Source organism: Epargyreus clarus, unplaced genomic scaffold, assembly GCF_041222505.1.
Source record: "Epargyreus clarus isolate Ecla_fem2 unplaced genomic scaffold, WU_Ecla_fem_2.2 ptg000018l, whole genome shotgun sequence".
In the NCBI taxonomy this organism is placed as follows: domain Eukaryota; kingdom Metazoa; phylum Arthropoda; class Insecta; order Lepidoptera; family Hesperiidae; genus Epargyreus; species Epargyreus clarus.
In genome coordinates this window covers 11,229,321-11,248,919 of record NW_027332226.1, presented here as the reverse complement: position 1 = coordinate 11,248,919, position 19,599 = coordinate 11,229,321, and the positions used below count along the sequence as shown (strand labels likewise).

General features: G+C 33.3%; 1 protein-coding gene across 2 annotated transcripts; it reads left to right on the top strand.

The window, feature by feature from the left end:
- Nucleotides 1-1,121: 1,121 nt before the first annotated feature.
- On the top strand, nucleotides 1,122-19,457 carry Eaf (ELL-associated factor). Of its 2 annotated transcripts, XM_073082415.1 has the most exons (10): nucleotides 1,122-1,204; nucleotides 1,336-1,374; nucleotides 2,947-3,073; nucleotides 3,228-3,320; nucleotides 3,538-3,676; nucleotides 4,515-4,636; nucleotides 5,019-5,136; nucleotides 5,685-5,949; nucleotides 6,702-6,816; nucleotides 14,520-19,457. In XM_073082415.1, exons 3-10 carry the CDS (start codon nucleotides 2,977-2,979, stop codon nucleotides 14,600-14,602), a joined length of 1,032 nt encoding a protein of 343 aa, XP_072938516.1. In that variant the 5' UTR covers nucleotides 1,122-1,204; nucleotides 1,336-1,374; nucleotides 2,947-2,976; the 3' UTR covers nucleotides 14,603-19,457. The 2 variants fall into 2 exon arrangements, with proteins under 2 accessions (XP_072938516.1, XP_072938515.1); XM_073082414.1 differs by having other exon boundaries at nucleotides 1,179-1,374.
- Nucleotides 19,458-19,599: the final 142 nt, after the last annotated feature.

Genomic DNA, 19,599 nt, shown 5'->3' with positions numbered 1-19,599 from the left:
TTTTTTTAATAAAGCAACTTATTAAAAAATTTAAAGCTTAAGCTTGGATCAACATAGGTTACTATACTCTTTGGCTTGGATTCTTTCATTTTGGTCTACATTAAATTTAATTTACATTATAACGGGACGGTTGCCGATTAAAGAATCTGACCAGGATTATTGAGTAATTTACTGTTCTAAAATGTATTTTTTTGTTTACAATGTGTGTCGACATTGTTAACAACATAGGATAATAAGATCATAAAAGCAATAATTAATAATAATTTCATGAAAAGATAACAAAATAACAGGTTACTCGTCAATATCGTATGATGTCAAAAGTCTGCTATAATACTCTTAATCAAATTTATACTTCATTGTGTCATTGTTAAGCATTAAACTTTTGCAACGTTAAGTTTACTTATGGTCTTACCCATGAAGTTATAGGTAAATATGGAGGCCACACTTAGAACAAAATCTTGAGGCAAATACCTACGTATCTCCATCCCGCTTTCTGTGGGCCGACCTCTCTTTCTAGTGTGGACTATAGTATTGCTATCTTCTTCTTTAAATCTCCTAGAAAATTCTTAGAATTAGTCACCACACTAGCCTAACCAGAAGTTAAACACTGTCAAATAATTTACCTTTAAATAAATACTTGAACTATGATTAGTTCAATTGAAAATCCCAAAATCGTAGGTCACGTATGCATATCTGGGTTGGCAATTCAACGAATTATAATCCCATTTCTTAAGGATTCGGTAATGTGGCAACATTGGCCCTATGTGCCAAAATAAATAAAGGTTACCCTACTTAGACAGAGAGGGTCTGCCCACAGAGAGCGAGATGGTGATACATAGGTTTTGCTTCAAGTAGGTATTCGAAGTGTGTTCTCCATATTTACCTATAACTTCATGGTCTTACCTGAGGCATAAGGTAACCTTAACATATGTTTCTATTTTTTTTAATATGTAAAATTACACAATACACCAATGTATAAGTCCATAATAGATGTGATTCGATAATTATAAAAATAAACAAAGTTATTTTATAACTAAAAATATACCATAACAAAATTAAAACTGTAATTACCTAGTACTTTTGAAATATACTATTTCGAATTTCTTTGTATCCATCTATGCTTCTTTGGAACGCAACGGAACCACGGAACTGTCAGAGTCATCCCATTAGCTGTCAAATGTCGTGTCCGAGTCCGTCATGGGAAGTAGGTCGAAAGAATAGTTGATGGAGAGCTGATTTAGACTTTTCTAGTCTTATATTGCCCTCCGTAATATCAGAGCAATAATTCGCTACGTAAGAGTAATACTGTACTGATTATGATTTTTCTTTTTGCAGACTAGATTACGTGTAACCTTGGGGGAAAAATAATCTAAGGTAGAGTAAGATTTATCGTATTGCTTGCCATATTTTATCATACTGTAGTATTTTTAAAGCCTATACTGTGCAAATCATAGTATATTTTAAAAGTATAATCAGTATATTAAAATTTTATTACAAAATTTGTATGAAATGTGTGTCTGAATATTTGTTGTGACAGAATTTAATAATATCAACTTGTCAGCTGTATTTGAGTGAATGTAATACGTATGCATAGTACTAATCGCACTATAACCGAGTGTTAGTGATGATAGATGTACTAAAAACTGTAAAGTTAACATTTCATCTATGATTATGTAAAGAAATGAAGTGAATGTGCTGTAGCACTTCACTCTGCTTACTTATTAGGAAAACTTAAAATAACAAGATAATCGTTTTAGCTGTAACTCTTGCATATTCATGAGAATAATATTATTAATGCGGTTACATTTGCTACTTATGTGAAATGTTACTTTCCATGTTTACAGTATTTTATCAAAATATCTGTACACATATTATCAGTTTATATACAATAATTGACAGTATTTTTAATTATGAGAGATGATAAGGTTGTTTCACTATGCATTTTACTGATTATATGAAATTTAAATTTGCGCTATCTAGACGTACAGCATAAATTTTTTCCCACAACTTTAATTATCACAAAAAATGTTCAACCTTATAGACCATAATACAACATTTCTTAATAATGAAGCAGTGTACTTAGATCACAGAAAAATATCAACACACTTTAAAATCCCTTTATAAAATCTCACAACCTGTATGGTACCAAATTTAACTTGTGCAAAAACTCATTTGTTATCCCCAAGAATGAATAAAATAGTCTACAGATATGAATGGACATAAGAGTAATATGTATAACAAGCACAGTATAATACATGTGAACAAACTTTCAAAATGTCAACATGAGTAGCAATTTTCCTTAACATTTTCTATATAAGAAAAAGTGTGAAAAGAGAAAGTATTTACACAACAAGAATAGTGTAATGAAAAATACACACTTCTTTAACTATTGTGACAAATAATTAAACAATCCATTTGTAAATGTAATTATGTAGGTTTAAAAGGAATCTGGATGGCTAAGTTATAACTCATTAACTGATAAATTGTAAATTGATGGATTTATAATGATTATTGTGACCAATCCTTCATCACTTTAATTACTATCAACTTCATTTACTTTTTATATTTGAAAGACTTTACATATACTCTGAAATTATATAATAGCTTAGTTACATTAGGTCAGTGACTTACAATCTTTTTGGATTATAGTATGGGGTCATACAAATCATAAAAATATAGGCATACAGGTAATTAAAAAAAACTAGCTGTAAAAATACTGATATGATGTAAGCAAGCTTCATTATTAGAAGTCACAGTATTTTTATTTAATTTGCAGGTTTGTCATTATCAAAAAGTCTTTCTAAATAAGAAAAGGGTATAACATGATTAATAGCATAAGTGTATATGCCAAAATTAGACCATTAAGTCCTTTTTTCAATGAAATTTTAAACTTATAGTAATTATTATTTTTTACTAATTATTTTAACTAATCTCTTTTTGTTGCAGCCTTCAAACTTATGGCTGGTAGGGAGTAACATGGCCGATAAACATAGTTTGAACTATGAAGTGAGGGAGCTAAAGTTAGGTGCGAGTTTCACCAACAATAAGGCTTCACAGTACCATACCATAAAATGTAAGTAAATAAATATAAATATAAATATTGCATGTCCATAAATATATCACTCGCCTCACATTTAATTAACAAAAATAAAACTATTTCAAAACAGTATACAATTGAAATGATTTTATGTATTTTTTTATTTCTAGTAACCCCTTTTTTTTTGTAGATGACTTTAAACCCGCTTCAGTGGATGTAAACAAAATGGCCACAGTAGACGTTGGAACAAACAATCAAGTGACCGTCACTGTGCCACATTTAGGTATGTTAGCAAAAATACCGCTTTTAAATTCCAGAAAAGCAAATGTTTTGAGCTCCTTTTGCATGTCAGCCCTATATAAATAATATATTATATAAGTACTTAAAATACCTGCAGCCTCCCTAAACTTTTAATCTTTTGTGGACACCATATGTGTTTTAATGGTAGTAGAAACATTATTAAAAATTTTAGTAAACTTTATGAAATAATATGTACACAGATGGCGCCGGGGTCCCACAGACAGTTTTCAAAGGAAATCAAAGGCCCTATACAAAAGAATGTGTGCTGATAATAGACAGAGTCACTGGGGAGATCACATTGGAAAAGCTCTCAAGCAATATTCAAGTCAAAAAGACCAGGTAATATTCATAAATGTATATATATTTGGCAAAAATGACTAGATGTGAAATTTTTGGAAGGGTTCAAAAGAATCAGTTTCATTGAATTTACGATAATTACATTTTCAAAGAATCTATTTTGTTAAATGAGAATTTAATAATTTTCTTTTAAAAAAGAGCCTTATATTATTGCTTCTGATAATGTTGATTAAATTCTAGAAAGTCGATAGAAGATGGTAAGTGGCCACTACCGCCCATGGACAACTATTATCAACCCCAGATAAGATTAGATTCATAACTGAGTTTGCAATAGATGCGCAGCTACCCCTTGGGGCTAAGCTACAATGTCTCTGAAAAATATTGTCATAGTCGTAGAACAAAGTCGGATTTAACAAATACCAAACTTTTCAGAGCAGCCATTTCAAGTTATTCACAAACGTTATTTTATTATGAGCGCATTTCAAATCCATCGTTATACCGACTGATTAATTTGAAAACTAAATACATAGAATTTTTTCTGTAATGCAGTAATAATATTTAGACAATATGTTATCCAAATATATATATCTGTTATCTAAATATAATATGTTATCCAAATATGATAAAAAGTTAGTTTCATATTTTTGGCAAATCCGTGTTTGTTCTACGACTATAACGATATGTCTCTCTTACCACACCTATCAAATCAAGCAATCTGTCGCTTGCTGGACGTTTCGAGCTCCGACTGTTGCCGCTCACAACCCCAGAAGCCTCCCTTTTAGTCGCCTCTTACGACAGGCAGGGGATACCGTAGCCTTATTCTTGTCCCGGGACTACAGCGACAACCACCTATCTAACAATTTGAATGGGACAATCGCAGGCAGGAGACGATGCAGAAGCCGCGGCCGCTGACGCCGGTGATCACGGACTTCACCAACACCACGCAGCGCTCCAGCTCGCGCACCCGCGTCGCGACCAACCGCCGCACTAACCCCAATAATGGTAACATTTTCTGCAATCAACAATCAATTTTATACTGCATCGTTGCTAGGATCGTGGGTTGTCCTGGAGTGTGATCAAGATGTGAATGTTGTGTCTCTGACAAGGTTTAAATTTTATCGCCCCTGGCAAGATTTTGAAGAGTGCGCTCTTGGCAAGACTTGAAATTTGAACTCCTTTCAAGATTTGAAGTATGCGCTCCTTTCAAGATTTGAAGTATGCACTCCTTTCAAGATTTGAAGTATGCATCCTTTACAAAATTTTGAAGTATGTATCTCTGACAAAATTATGAAGTTGTGCAGTGTTTCCGGGTGCTCGAAATTCGGCCACAAGGATCTATATAGTTACTTAAATACATACTTTAAAGATGTTATCATATTTACAGGCCCCGCAGCAATGCTAGCAGCTAACAACCAGGCGCGTTTCAACAACGCGGGCGCGCAGAAATCTCAGAACATGGTGCGTTCCCCACAACGCGTCAAGACTTCACCCCCTCAGGCGCCGTAAGTTGAAACTTTACATATAAAGAAGCTAATATGCTTTATATTACGATATATATTTTAATGTATAAGTAGTAAGTATGTACTTAAATTATATCTCATAATGTATAAGTATACCTTATAAGTAAATACAAAGTTTTTCCTTGAAGTATTATAAATATGATTAGGAATTTAATTTAATAATTAATGATTTGTTTGATTTTGATTAATTTTAATAATTAATGATTTGTTCATGTTGAATTGGTTAAAAAATTGTGTGTTAAATATAGTCATCGATTATTTATAATAATTTTCCCGGTACTTATAAAGTACCTTTATAAAGGATGATATACATATAAGCAACATAATTGTACACAATACATGTATGACTTAACCGACGTTGGCGTATTTTATGACAAAAAACATAGCATGTGAATCAACGTAAAACTACAAACCAAAAAGAATACAAAATAATATGATAAATGTTTTGACATATTTTTTAACACACAACATGTTCATATACGACTTATATTGTAACTATATCATATGTTAATTTTTTTTTTCCTGAAAAGGTGGTCTGGCGGCGGCAACAGCACGCAAGCGTCGCTGCCGATAATCCGTCTGGACGAGCCGGAGCCGCCGCGCCCGACCGCGCCAGCGCCCTCTCACGCGCACAACGCGCATAACGCACCCAACGCGCACAACGCGCATAATGCGCACAACGCCCCCAACGCGCATAACGCACTCAATGCGCATAACGCGCACAACGCGCATAACGCGCACGGTGCGCACAACGTGCAGCCGCCGCAACCGCCGCCGCCGGCTCATCCCCCTGCGGTATGTGCACTTTTTTATATACGTACTAGCTGACACAGCAAACGTTGTGTTGCCATATAAATTAATTGTTAAGGGTGAACAATCCTTATCACTTGGGGGTATGAAAAATAGACAGTAGCCCTTTTCTCAGACCTACTGAATATTAATATAAAATTTGACATGTGACATGAGATTTTTATATATAAGATAATGTCATTGTAGTGTATGCGGGTAGGTGGATATTTATCTTGAGCGCCGTCGGCCTAAGCGAATGTGGTCGTGCTTCAGCGAGGTAAATAGTATTGCTAACAATATCAGGGCTATTACAATTATGGCTGCCACTCTTTTTACTTTCCTTCGTTGGACTTTCGTCTCTGCACCTGCCGATGACCAAGTATTCCAAAATACTGTTATAATCGTTGTTCTCAAGTCTCAACTAAATTCTATTACAGATATCTATTTTTTTTGCATGGATATTTTTTTAGAGGGGATCTAAAACCAAGGTTTATTTCATGGAATCCAGTGATAACAATTAACAACTGAAAATTCAGACTTTGTGATTTTAGTAACGAATGCAGAGTAATTTTAAGTGCCCACTGCAGGTAACAGAAGTCCTGAAGTTGATAATAGATATGCTTTGAACACTAATAAAAATCCTTATAGATCATTTAAATTGTAAGCTTAGAACAAAATTAAACACATACTACAGGAACACCAAGAGCGTGACATAGAAATTACCTACCTAACCTAACATATTTCCAATGTATCCGCAGGCGGCCCGGCAAGAGGACAGTTCGTCCAGCTCGTCGAGCGATAGCGGTAGCGATAGCGACAGCGGCAGCGACAGCGACGACAACGACTCCTCCGCACACCACTCGCTCACCAACGGTAAACAACACTTAAAATATCTCTACTCTATTAGCAATTTACTAACAGTTAAAAAGCTATATATACTACAAACAACATAAAACACTATCGTATGACTATTCTAACTTGCAAAGGACAAGAAAATATGTCATTGCCCCAGTCCCTCAAACGAACACTTTGTTTGCTAGCACGCAATACAACAACGTGCAGCTCAATTATATAATAAAATAAAACATAAAAAAAAATACGTGTGGCACTCGGAGACCGCCGCGGTAAAGCTATTGCATAGCATTTTTTATCAACTTATGCAATTACAATTATATATTTATTTTATTTATGCAGTATGCAAAAAGTCATTAACCCGTCAACTGGCGTGCGCGCCCCGGGGCGCACAGATCGCTACTATATACTAAAAAGTATCACCGCTCTGCCGGTCGGAGTGGGGGGTGTTAGGTTTTTTCGTTACGGAATTTCTGGATTCGGTTACGCTCAAGGCCCGCGATAGAAGCTATGCAATAGCTTAATAAAATGTCTTATTTTGAATTTAAAAAAGCGTTAACTAATTATTTACAAACTCTCAGCTACGAAGAGACAGAATCACTACTACAGTTCTCATATATATCATACATTACATGCATATATCTATACACACACACACACACACACACACACACACACACACACAATACTTGGCAGGAATACATATTTATGTTATTAATTAATGTTAAATTAAGTAAATTAACTTAAAATAATTATTGTACTATATTTCATAAGTTTATATTGCTTTGTTAGATATATTGGTTATATTACTACAATTATATTGGTTACTAGGTATCGCTTGTGTGCGCTCGCTGCTAAAGCAGCTCGCGAAACGGTTGTCTTCTTTAGTTTTGCGTGCAAATTTTTTTTACATTTTTTACCCGATATTGAAGTTTTATTAATTCTGTTTGGGGCTGTTTGGAAAAGATATGAGTTAATATTTGCAAATTACCAAGAATTTGGGTCGTGATTTTTTTGTCTATAAGCCATACATTTTAAAGACATAATAAGGAGACAAAAGCTTGAGACAAATATTATATACAAAAATAACTATTTATAAAAATTGTTATTTCTTGTATGACAACACTAAAATATTTTTTTACCAAAATGTGTAGTCTATTAGTACATAAAAACGCGTCATACATTATTTCTATATATTATATTATCTATATTAATTCTATACTTATAATAAATCTATAGAGAGGTCAATTCTGTACAAGAAATATATTTCCAAAATAACTATCAGGGGGTATTTAGGGATTGATACTGATGTCAAGAATGCAATCATTAAAATTTTTGTCTGTCTGTCTATATAACCGTTATAGAAAAAAAAACTACTCGACGGATTTTAACGAAACTTGATACAATTATTTTTCATACTCCTGAGCTGGTTATAGTATACTTTTCATCACGCTACAATCAATAGGAGCAGAGCAGTGCAGAAAATATACCTCTTATATTATATCCTTCTTTTGTAAATCGTACTCGTATATCATATTTATCCTGTCCATCCTTTAAAAATATCCAAATATACCTAATAGATTATGGCCCTTCTTTAGTAAATCTTATATTTTACCCCTCTTTTAAAGTCACAAAAATGTTGAAGATTAATACATTTTGTATCCTTTATTTGACTACATACCACATCCACAAAATCTGTGTCTGTGTCTGTTAATAAATAATTATAAATTAATACGTAAGAATAGAATCTAACATCTTACGCCCCTTCCTGCTATGTGCATGGTAGAGCTACACTCCAAAAAGTATAATCACGGGTAAAATTCATATAGGTAACTTAAGCCACAAACAATTTAACACATACAACGAATTAAACTAAAATAAATAGAATATTCAAAAACTCAAGTCATAAAAAAATTTCAAACCAGTTATTGCTTTCTCAACATACCAATAAGTTAGCTCATTAAGATTAAATCATATACATTTTTAAACGACTCACAAATTAATTCCGAAATATATACTTATAAACCCTGTAACCGATAACCATCAAATTCTCTCCAAATAATCTAAACAATTTGTCTTGCTTTTCTTCTTTCATATCTTATGAATCGTAATTCTTCTCCTTCGAAATGGTAACAGGTGCTTTTAATAGTGTTGAATGCCCAGTCCGTTATTATTACATTCCAAAGACCACAGGTATTCTTCATTGTTTGATCCAATATTAACATGAAAACAAAAATAAAACTTGCAATTAATTCTATTTAAAAATGTAAGTAAGTAAGTACAAGCTGTAACCATACTTTTCCAATTGTCCGTAACGTAATGGACACTTAGGAATAGAACAAACTTTTTATAACCTAATCCCATTATTATTATACGGATAATATAATGTTAAACAATATAACATCGATAATTTTAAAATTCAATAATTACATTCGGATATTATCCGCACAATGAACCCTAGTAAATATTTAACATATACTCCAAAACGTGAGGTGTTAAATGTATCACGAAATATTAATAATTTGAAGCCTGCAAAAATTGTCTTATAACATTAAAGTTCTTCTAAACAAATATAACATTTGCTCATAACAACGGTACTGCCATTTTATATCTCGACTGTGTAAGTAAGAACTTCTAATATAGTGTTATTATGATTTATATCAAATTAAGGTAAAATGAAAACAAAAACATTTGACCCAAAATCAAATCAAATTCCTGAAAAACGCCCGGCTAGGCTACTATATATCTATTTAATAAACTCAGATAGCAAACTTAAAACAATCTGTGCCAACCAACATTTGTATCGATTCTTAATTTGTTGTATTTAAATATATCGAATAAATTAACTTACGCAGTTTTACGCACCCGATCCCACTGGCTGAATTGTTGGGGGTATCTCCAATGGAAGACTTGAATCAACCTAGTTATTTTTATTTATTTCCAAGACCTCCACAAACATCGTCCTTGACATCTGCCGTTTCCCGCCATAATACCCTTTTGTTTATTTTTTTAAATCACGAATACAGCGTTACAGCCAATTAAATATGTGGCCAGCATTATTTTTCGAGTGAAAGGTTTTAACCTAATTTTAATTTTATTTATTTTTATAATGTTAATAATGTCTCGCCTGTCTATCTCGCTCTAACACATACGTATACTATGCTCTGACTCTTTCGGATTGCCAATCTATTAGTATAATATATCTATGGTTCAAACTGTTAGTAGCTAACAACGCCACGTATTAGGTAATAACTTCAAAAGGAGACAACAGTTTTAAATATTACATACAAAAATACACTTGTATGAAAATTATTATTTTTTATATGGCAACACTGAAATAATTTTCCACCAATTTATACAGTCTATAACTACCATTAAACGCCTCATACAGAAAACGGATGTTTAGTGATGCTGGGCTTGGTGGTGGTGGTCTTTAAAGGGAGACAACAGCACGAAATACCACATACAAAAATACAAATGTATGAAAATTACTATTTTTTGTATGGCCACACTAAAATATTTTTTTATCAAAATGTGCAGAATATTAGTACCTACAAACGCCTCATACATTCTAATGATATCAACAGAAGACAACATCTTGAAATATTGCATACAAAAACACATATATATGAAAAATATTATTTTTTATATGGCAACACTTAAATATTTTGTTACCAAAATGTGAAGTCTATTAGTACCTACAATCGCGTCATACATTATAAGGTTGTCAAAAATATACAAAAGCTTGAAATATTACATACAAAAATGCATATGTATGAAAATTATTATTTTTTGTATGGGAACACTGAAATATTATTTTACCCAAATGTTAATACTTCTAGTATCTACAAACGTCTCATACATTGGAATGACATCAAAAGGAAACAACAGCTTGAAATGTGCCATACAAAAATGCACATGTATGAAAATTATTATTTTTTGTATGGCAACACTGAAATATTTTTCCACCAATATGTACAGTCTATAAGTACCATTAAACGCCTCATACAGAAAACTGACGTTAAGTGATGCTGGGCATGATGGTGGTGGTCTTTAAAGGGAGACAACAGCCCGAAACACCACATACAAAAATACAAATGTATGAAAATTATTATTTTTTGTATGGCAACACTAAGATATTTTTTAATCAAAATGTGCACAATATTAGTACCAACAAACGCCTCATACATTCTAATGTTACCAATACAAGACAACAGCTTGAAATATTACGTACAAAAATATATATGTATGAAAATTAATATTTTTTGTATGGCAACACAAAAATATTTTTTTACCAAAATGTGCAGTCTATTAGTACATACAAACGCGTCATACATTATAACGTTGTCAAAAATTTACAACAGCTTGAAATGTGACATACAAAAATGCACATGTATGAAAATTTTTATTTTTTGTATGGCAACACTGAAATATTTTTTTACACATTGGTACAGTCTATAAGTGCCATTAAGCGTCTCGTACAAAAAAATGACGTCAAATGGTGGCAACAGCCTGAAATCTTCGATAATCCTGTAGAAAATGCATTTGTATGAAAACATTTTTTTTGTATATGGCAACATTGGATTTTCGATTTTTTACATAGGGTCCATTTGAAATAAAAAATATCTCCCATACATAACTTATATGCTCTGTCTACGGTTTCCGCCCAAGTACTCAAAAAGTGAAAATCATGAAAAAAAATTCTGTATCCCAGTGTTGCCAGTTGATTAAGATGAAAATGATCAAATGTCATTACGGCACCCAAAAAAAATAGTCCTGTGAAAAAAAATCATTAAAAATATTTCTCCTTCTACTTTTTACATTTTTGAATGAAAAGTTCCAAAAAATGTATGAAAGATGAAAAAAAATACTTCACCTGGCAACACTTCGAGCCGAGCTCCATGACTGCCCGATACAAAGCGCCTCGCTCAAATGTTGCCAACCTCAAAATATTTCACTTCGAAAAATGCATTTTTTCATACATTTTACAAAATGGCTGAAACAAGATGCGCCATCTGATTTTAAAAAAATAATATTGCCATATGATAATATTGAGGATACAATCCGGCCAATAAAACAAAAATATCGAAAAAATATTAATATAACCACCGCGCTACGACCCCACAAACACACCTCGAAAAATGAAAGATTTCAAACTCAAATATCTCGGCGGCCATCTTGTTTTTCCAATTTTTTCTAATTTTATCGTAACAGTCGTCCCACAATTAGCCGAAAATGACACCAATCTCAGGTAGGCGCGCAGAATAAAAAAAAATTGAAAATCGCAGGGGGGCCGCCATCTTGAATTTTGTATGTTTCCCATTTTTCCTATAACCACCATAATATACCGAAAAAATATCTTATACATTATTACTACCCCCCACCAATAGTTTAGGCTGGGCTACTCGAAATGTCAAAAAAGTGAAAAAAAAATCTAGCTCCCAGTGTTGCCAGTTAATTTGGATGAAAATGGTCAAATGTCATTACGACCCCCCTGACAAATACCCATGTAAAATATTTTTATTATAAATGTTTCTCCTTCTACTTTTTACATTTTTGAATGGAAAGTTCCAAAAAAAGTATGAACAAAGAAAAAAAAACCTAAACCTGGAAACACTTCAAGTCACGCTCCACAACCGCCCCATACAAGGCGATTCGCTAAAATGTTGCCAACCTCAAAATATTTCACTTCAAAAAATGCGTTTTTTCATACATTTTACAAATTGCCTGACGAACGATCCGCCATCTGGTTAAAAAAATAAATAAATCCGATTTGGTAAAATTGAGCATATATCCGAGAAAAAAAACGAAAAAAATCAAAAAAATATTAAAAAAAACACATCAGTGCCACCCCGCGAACACACCTCGAAAAATGAAAATTTTCAAACTCAAGTATCTCGGCGGCCATCTTGTTTTTTCAACTTTTTCTAATTTCATCGTATCAGTCGCCCTCAAATTAGCCGGAAACGATACCGATCTTGGATAGGTGCAAAATAAAAAAAAAGTTGCCCAATCCAGCTCGGCCGCCATCTTGAATTTTGAAAGTTTCAGATTTTTCCCATAGACACGGAGGCAAACAAAAAATTCCACTCATACATCAAACCCACCCCCCACCACTCCTTCAGGTCGATGAAGTCGATTTTTCGTAAAACTGAAAAAAAATTCCTGCGGCCAGTGTTGCCAGTCGACATCGACGAAAATGGTCAAATGTCATTACGACAGCCAAAAAAAATATTCCTGTGAAAAATGTTCATCAAAAATATTTCTCCTTCTACTTTTCATATTTTTGAATGAAAAGTTTGAAAACTTGTAAGAGTGGGGAGAAAAAAACTCAAACCTGGCAACACTTCGGACCGAGCCCCACGACCGCCCCGAACAAACCAAATAGCTCAAACGTTGCCAACCTCCGAATATTTCACTTCAAAAAATCCGTTTTTTCGTACATTTTACAAATCGCCTAACAGACGACCCGCCATCTTGTTGAAAAAAAAAATAAATCCGATTTGGCAAAATTGAGGATATATCCGAGAAAATTTAAAAAAATGGCAACAAAATATTAAAAATCCCAAGAGATACGACCTCCCAAAAACACCTCGAAAATTGAAAAATTTCAAACTGAAATATCTCGGCGGCCATCTTGGTTTTTCATTTTTTTCCAATTTCATCGTAACGCCCACCCGAATATTATTCGAAAAAGAAACAAACATCTGCGTAAAGTCAATAAATAAAAAAGTTAAAAATTTTAAATCGGCCGCCATCTTGAATCTATGGCATCTCATATTTTTCCCTTTGCCTCGGGGGGGAGAGGAGAAAACCCGCCATAGACAACAAAGTCGCTCCTAGACGGCAACATGGAGAACGGCATGTCAGTCAGTCAGTGGTAAGTTCAGGATTATATATATATAATAATATCACTTTAATATCGTCAAAAATATGAAACTACCATTTGAAACGTATTTTATTGATAGGTTTGATTTTCTTGGTAGGTTAACAACACATTTTGGACACCCAATTATTAATCCGACTATAGTATAAGTAACATAGCGTGTGTCTGAGGTGGCAAAACCCATATGATTCGACCAAAGTATTACCCCGACACCTATTGTTTGTGAGGGACTTCTGTGTTGCTATTTTATTCAAAACCAGATGAGATACATATTAGACTATCTTATGCCCATTCTTAATAATCAGCGTATCCAAATTTTTGTCTATCAAAGATCCATGTTTGACAATTTTTGGTTTTCAAAGTATTAGTTACTCTTCACAAATAGCAGCGCCCTCAATGGTGTTTTTTTTATTTACTTACGTTTCGTACCTCATATTAATATGTCGGAGTGTCTGCATTATCGCTTCTTAATAGGCGGTAACACAAACCGTCGTCATTGCTATTATTTATGTTTATTTTAATTTTATTTTCTTGTATTTTGGACACAGACAGTCATGACTTTGAGTGTCAGAGAGTTTAATATAAATATATTATTATAATGTATGTGTGTTTATATAATACTAGCTGACCCAGCAAACGTTGTGTTGCCATAAAAAAAAGTTAAGGGTGAACAACCCTTATCACTTAGGGGTATGAAAATAGATAGTAGCCGATTCTCAAACCTACTGAATATGCATATAAAATTTGGTGAAAATCGGTAAAGCCGTTTCAGAGGAGTACGTTAACTAACATTGTGACACGAGAATTTTATATATAAAATATAATATAACTATTTCAGGTAACGCCAGCAACCCCACGCTGCCTAGCGACGTGCTCAACGACGACCTCTGCCTGTCGGACTCCGGCAGCGACTCCGACTGACCTCACGACAACCCTCTTTATTTCCACCCCTTCCCCGACCGCCCCTTCTGACACTAGCGCGCCCCCTCGACGATCTATCGCGACTTACAAACTGACAAGGTTTAAATGGTCGATAGTGGCGCCCCCACTATTTGACTTATCAATTTGAGGTCATGTTGGTTCGCTATATAAGAATATGGTTCATGAATGGAGATGTTATTTGAACTGATCTTACGGCCATTTTGAAATTAGCGAACTAATAATAGTTAAATCGATATTCAACCCTCAAAAGCTTTGACTTGTGGTAAGTTTGTTGTATGATTGACTATGTATAGGCCAGCGAATACTGCGTCAAATGCGATTTAACACTATACAGTGCATACAATCGCCTTACTAACTAATGTCGTGGAAATATCGTCAATCGCGATGGATCGTCTCGGGGCTGCTTTGAATTACGGAACAAAAATACGAAAACCTTGGCAAGTGTCTCATATCAGCGTACATATTATCCCAACCTCCCTACTGCCTTCACTTATACTTAACGTTTGTAACTTGTAAAGATTTTTCTAGTGGTACGACTCTTGCCACGATTTAAGATACTCTATTAGTACTTTAAATGAATATCATTACCGTGCATTACTTTATACAGGGTTTCTCAAAGTGGGTTACGCGAACCTTTGTGTACGACAGTTCATGGCGGAGATATATTTTACTTAATAATAATACCAGACGCAACTTGATGGACAAAACTGAAACAAAATTCTTCATAGAATCAGCTGAATTTTGTCCAAAAACAAGCATTACAATTAAAAATTACATCTATTGCTCTTTTTTGTAGTATTTTATCATACAATATCTTATTTTTTTCTATCTGCAACTATTTTACTACAGAAATTACCAAGATCGCCATTGTTTTGAGAAACGTATGAGCGTACGTGGAATTTTAACTTTGAGAAACCCTGCTTTATGACAACTTGATTAACCGTCGATTTAAGTGTTACATTTTAGTTACGATAGTTATGTGTATGTGACATAATATAATGTGCCTCGAGTGAATAGAGATATATTTTTTATTTTATGCCAATATTTAGTAGAGTTAAGAGTAGGTTGCTTGGTATCGTCCAAGCAATAATATATATTATCTAGTTGTATCAGATCCGCAATAAATTATTATGTATACAGCTATAATACGAAATGTACCTATGTATCGACGATGCAGTAACAATGACTCGTATCTCAATTTTTACGAAAAAGTGATTTTTCCATATTTGGACTTATTTTGGAAATGACGTATCGCAGGTCGTCCTTAAGTCACCAGGTCCTTAGGTTCAAAATTGAGCAAAATATTAAGTGTGGCAATACGTTCTATGTCTTTTTAAAGTAGTGTTTCTTCTATGTAAAGTAGCGTTTTTTGAGTTCCGAGTTATTGCCAATTCGTCGTCGGTATGATTTTTGGTATAATTTGGAGGTTAGAAGCAATGACGTGAGAGATCCTATTTTGTATTAATTAAGTTTTAATGCTTCTAACATGTTATGAAATGAATTTATTAAGATATACTTACGTGAAATAAGATACTATGCATAAGAATGGTTACAAAATGATCTAAAATTATGTGCCTTTATTTGGTATAGTTTATATTCAATAATATAATAATAAGCTCTGCATTTTCAGTACATGTTTACCTGACTTGCCTTTTCCTGCTAAGTACAATCTGGAAGTGTTTATGGCGAGAGTGAAAGGCAGCTTCAAGGAATACATGACTTATCCTAAATCTTGTAGGACCGCAGTCAAACGAATCCATACGAAGGAATTTAAAAAATAAATTATAAATTTTGGGCCCAGATGTTAAAATTAAAGTAATGTTTGATAAATTATTATTTCATTCAGTTTCTAAATGTTAAATATCTGAAAGTTGTAGATAATAATCATAGATAATACGTCGTCTAAGACAGGTATGGGCACCTTTCCTTTGCAACCTGTCCATGTCCTTTGTAAAAATGGGAGCCAAGTTGCAGGATTTTAACGAAGTCTCGAGGCCAACGGTTGCCCATATGCGGTCTAAGTAATTAAAAATACATAATCTCTATTTGGAATCCTCCTTAAGTCGATTTAAGTTTAGAAATCGAATCATTTTTAAGGTGATAAATGTCTAATTTTTGCCTTATAAATACAATTATAAAATAGAATGTAAAGCAGCTGTGTTCTGGATTGAAGATTATATGAGGCGTAGTCCTCAGGGTCAGCAGCAACTGTTGTAGACCTTACGCAGGACTTTACTCCTATTTGAAGTTGGTAAAGATTTTCTCCTTACATGAATATGGCAACAAAAAATGGTTCTTCGAACGAAATATTTTGTATTGCGTATATGAAAAGACGGGCTTCTAATTTTTTTCTCAGATCTGTACAATTTTTCATTTAAAATAACTTAATTTCTAAGTTCTTAACTCCTGGGCCCAAAATATATAAAGTTTAGTTTCATTTATTATTTCAAAAGGGAAATTGCTGAACGTCTAATTCATAGAAAAATTTGCAGCCTACATTCATTATATTTACTGTAAATAAATCTGATATGTTAAAATCACTGTCCTAAAATTATAAAAGATTAAAAAATGAAGGTCTGACATAAGATAAGCATATAATAGAGAAACATAGCTATAATTTCATACTGATTTACAAATTAGGGAATGAGTGTATGATATACAAAAATATAAAGTACTGCCAATTAAGCAATAATTTCCCAATTTGTATACAATATAAATTTTAAAATTCCTAATGTATTTCTTACATTATACTATGCACCGATTTGTACCTATAAAATTGAAATGGACCTTATTATTCTTCGTATAAAACAATGGCGGCATTTGAAGATTATTGCAAAATTAAGCGAATACTGAGTCCCACGACATAAACGCTTGCATATCGGTAAATAATAAAGACCTGTTATCTTGGTGATATGACTGACATTAAAAGCTATAATCAGTAACTAAAAGTTGAATGTATAATTGTATAGTAACTATGGTGAATAGTCTTTATCTCGATTTAGATAGTATGAACGTCAAGACGATAAAAATATAAGTAAATATGAGGCGAAGAAATTAAAATTAATATTATCGTGAAAGCTAGGTTAGATGTACTTTGTAAAAACATTGAGATCTAATGAAGTTACGAGACGATTATTATGTTTTTTTATACAAAGATTTGTTACATTTATACAAGAGGGGCATACAAATGTTCAGCCATCTTGAAATATTGTTAAAATCATACATTCGAACTTCAAACGTTATACCAAGTCGGAAGTGTGACCGTGTGGAGGCAGTCTCCTTCTGCCTTAATATAGGGATGAATAAACTGTATTTATTTTTGCTCAACTATAGGTTTGTTGCTAGAAACGTAGTCGGTTTGCTATTTATTGAGTGATAGACAAAATATTTTGATAATTGTTGCGGATTTTAATAATATTTTCTATGTTTCAGTATATTTGCCTGTTATAATCCCGGATACATTGTGTAATAGTGTTGATATTCACTGACGTGTAAAGTAACATATAAGGGTTGTAGATTTGAAGTTGGTCAACTCGCATATAACTTATAGCGACCGCTAAAACTGGCTCGTGTGCACGGAGCGGGCGTTCGCCCCAGATAGCCTGGGACCCGCCGCGGGCGACAGTCGCATGCGACAACGTGGTGTGTTGTGGCGGATAGAAATGAGTAGCTCGCGAGTGAGTGATATAAAAGATATATATCTCCGATCTCCGACGATTTTGAATTATATCTTTATATCCGCGTCACATGATTGAGTTCATAGGTCCATACGATTTCGTTATAAGATCTTCTTCAACTCAACAGTGTTATACTCGCTCGCGAGTGAGTGATAAGTCAAATGAGCGACTGACTGAGAGAGTCTGATTTGTGTCAAATGCATTGATTGATATACATAACAGTTACGGTTACGTATTAAACACTTAATTAAAATCTTTTTTCTTTATATATCGTTACAGAGCTACTGAGCTAAAAGAGTGATATATATCACTGAGTTCAAAAGATATATCTCTCTCTTTTCACTTTAGTGATATGTTTTGCTCACCTCTAGTGGTGGAATTCAACTGATTTTAAAAAACCGTACGCGAGCGGCGCCTGCTCCGCGCGAACGATCCATGCGCCCGTCCGCACGCATGCACACACAACTTTAAAACCAAAAACGAAAACGTATAATGCGTCAGTTTTAGCGGAAGCCCTGAAGTAATTATTTATGAAGTAATTGAGTAGGAACACCAAGGTTTAGTGCCTGAGTATAATATTTGATGGAACGTCGATATTACTTAAATTATGTTCAAAAGCAACGTGCCTACAAACAATCTATTTTTTAAATTGTTAAGTAACTACTTATTTTGCTTTAAATAAAAAATGCATATATTGATACTGGACATAAATACTTATATAGACTTATCAGGACAATCATTTATTACAAAATGACTGATAATTGTGTAAAATAAATTACTAAAAAACGAATATTTTACCATCCTATCGACTTTTTTTCTTCTATAAAGCATTTACCCGGGTCAGTTATTATAAAATTTAATTACTTAAAGTCCAATTTGCATTCTAACATAAATGTTTAATATTATCACTTTTCTCCTTAGATATTATGTCTCAATAAAGCGGTACAATAAGTTTGATTTTCTTTATTTAGTGATAATACTGTTTATGAGAGTCTTATTATATTTCTGTTATAGACAATACTCAACTTTTTGCAGAGACTGGATTGACACCATACAAACAAATAAAATTAATTCCATATAAAATGTTAAAACATGTTGTATTTTTATTAGATCATACGCAATATATTTGTCTATTGCTATTAAACAATTTATGAAATTTTGTGTCTATTATTTTATTTATGATAAAAACAAGGGTAACGTGTTACTACATAATATTCAGTAGTCTGCCGTGATGTAGGAGTATAGATGTTCTGTGGCCGTGATATTAAACCTACCCGCTAGAAAAACACTGCACTACAT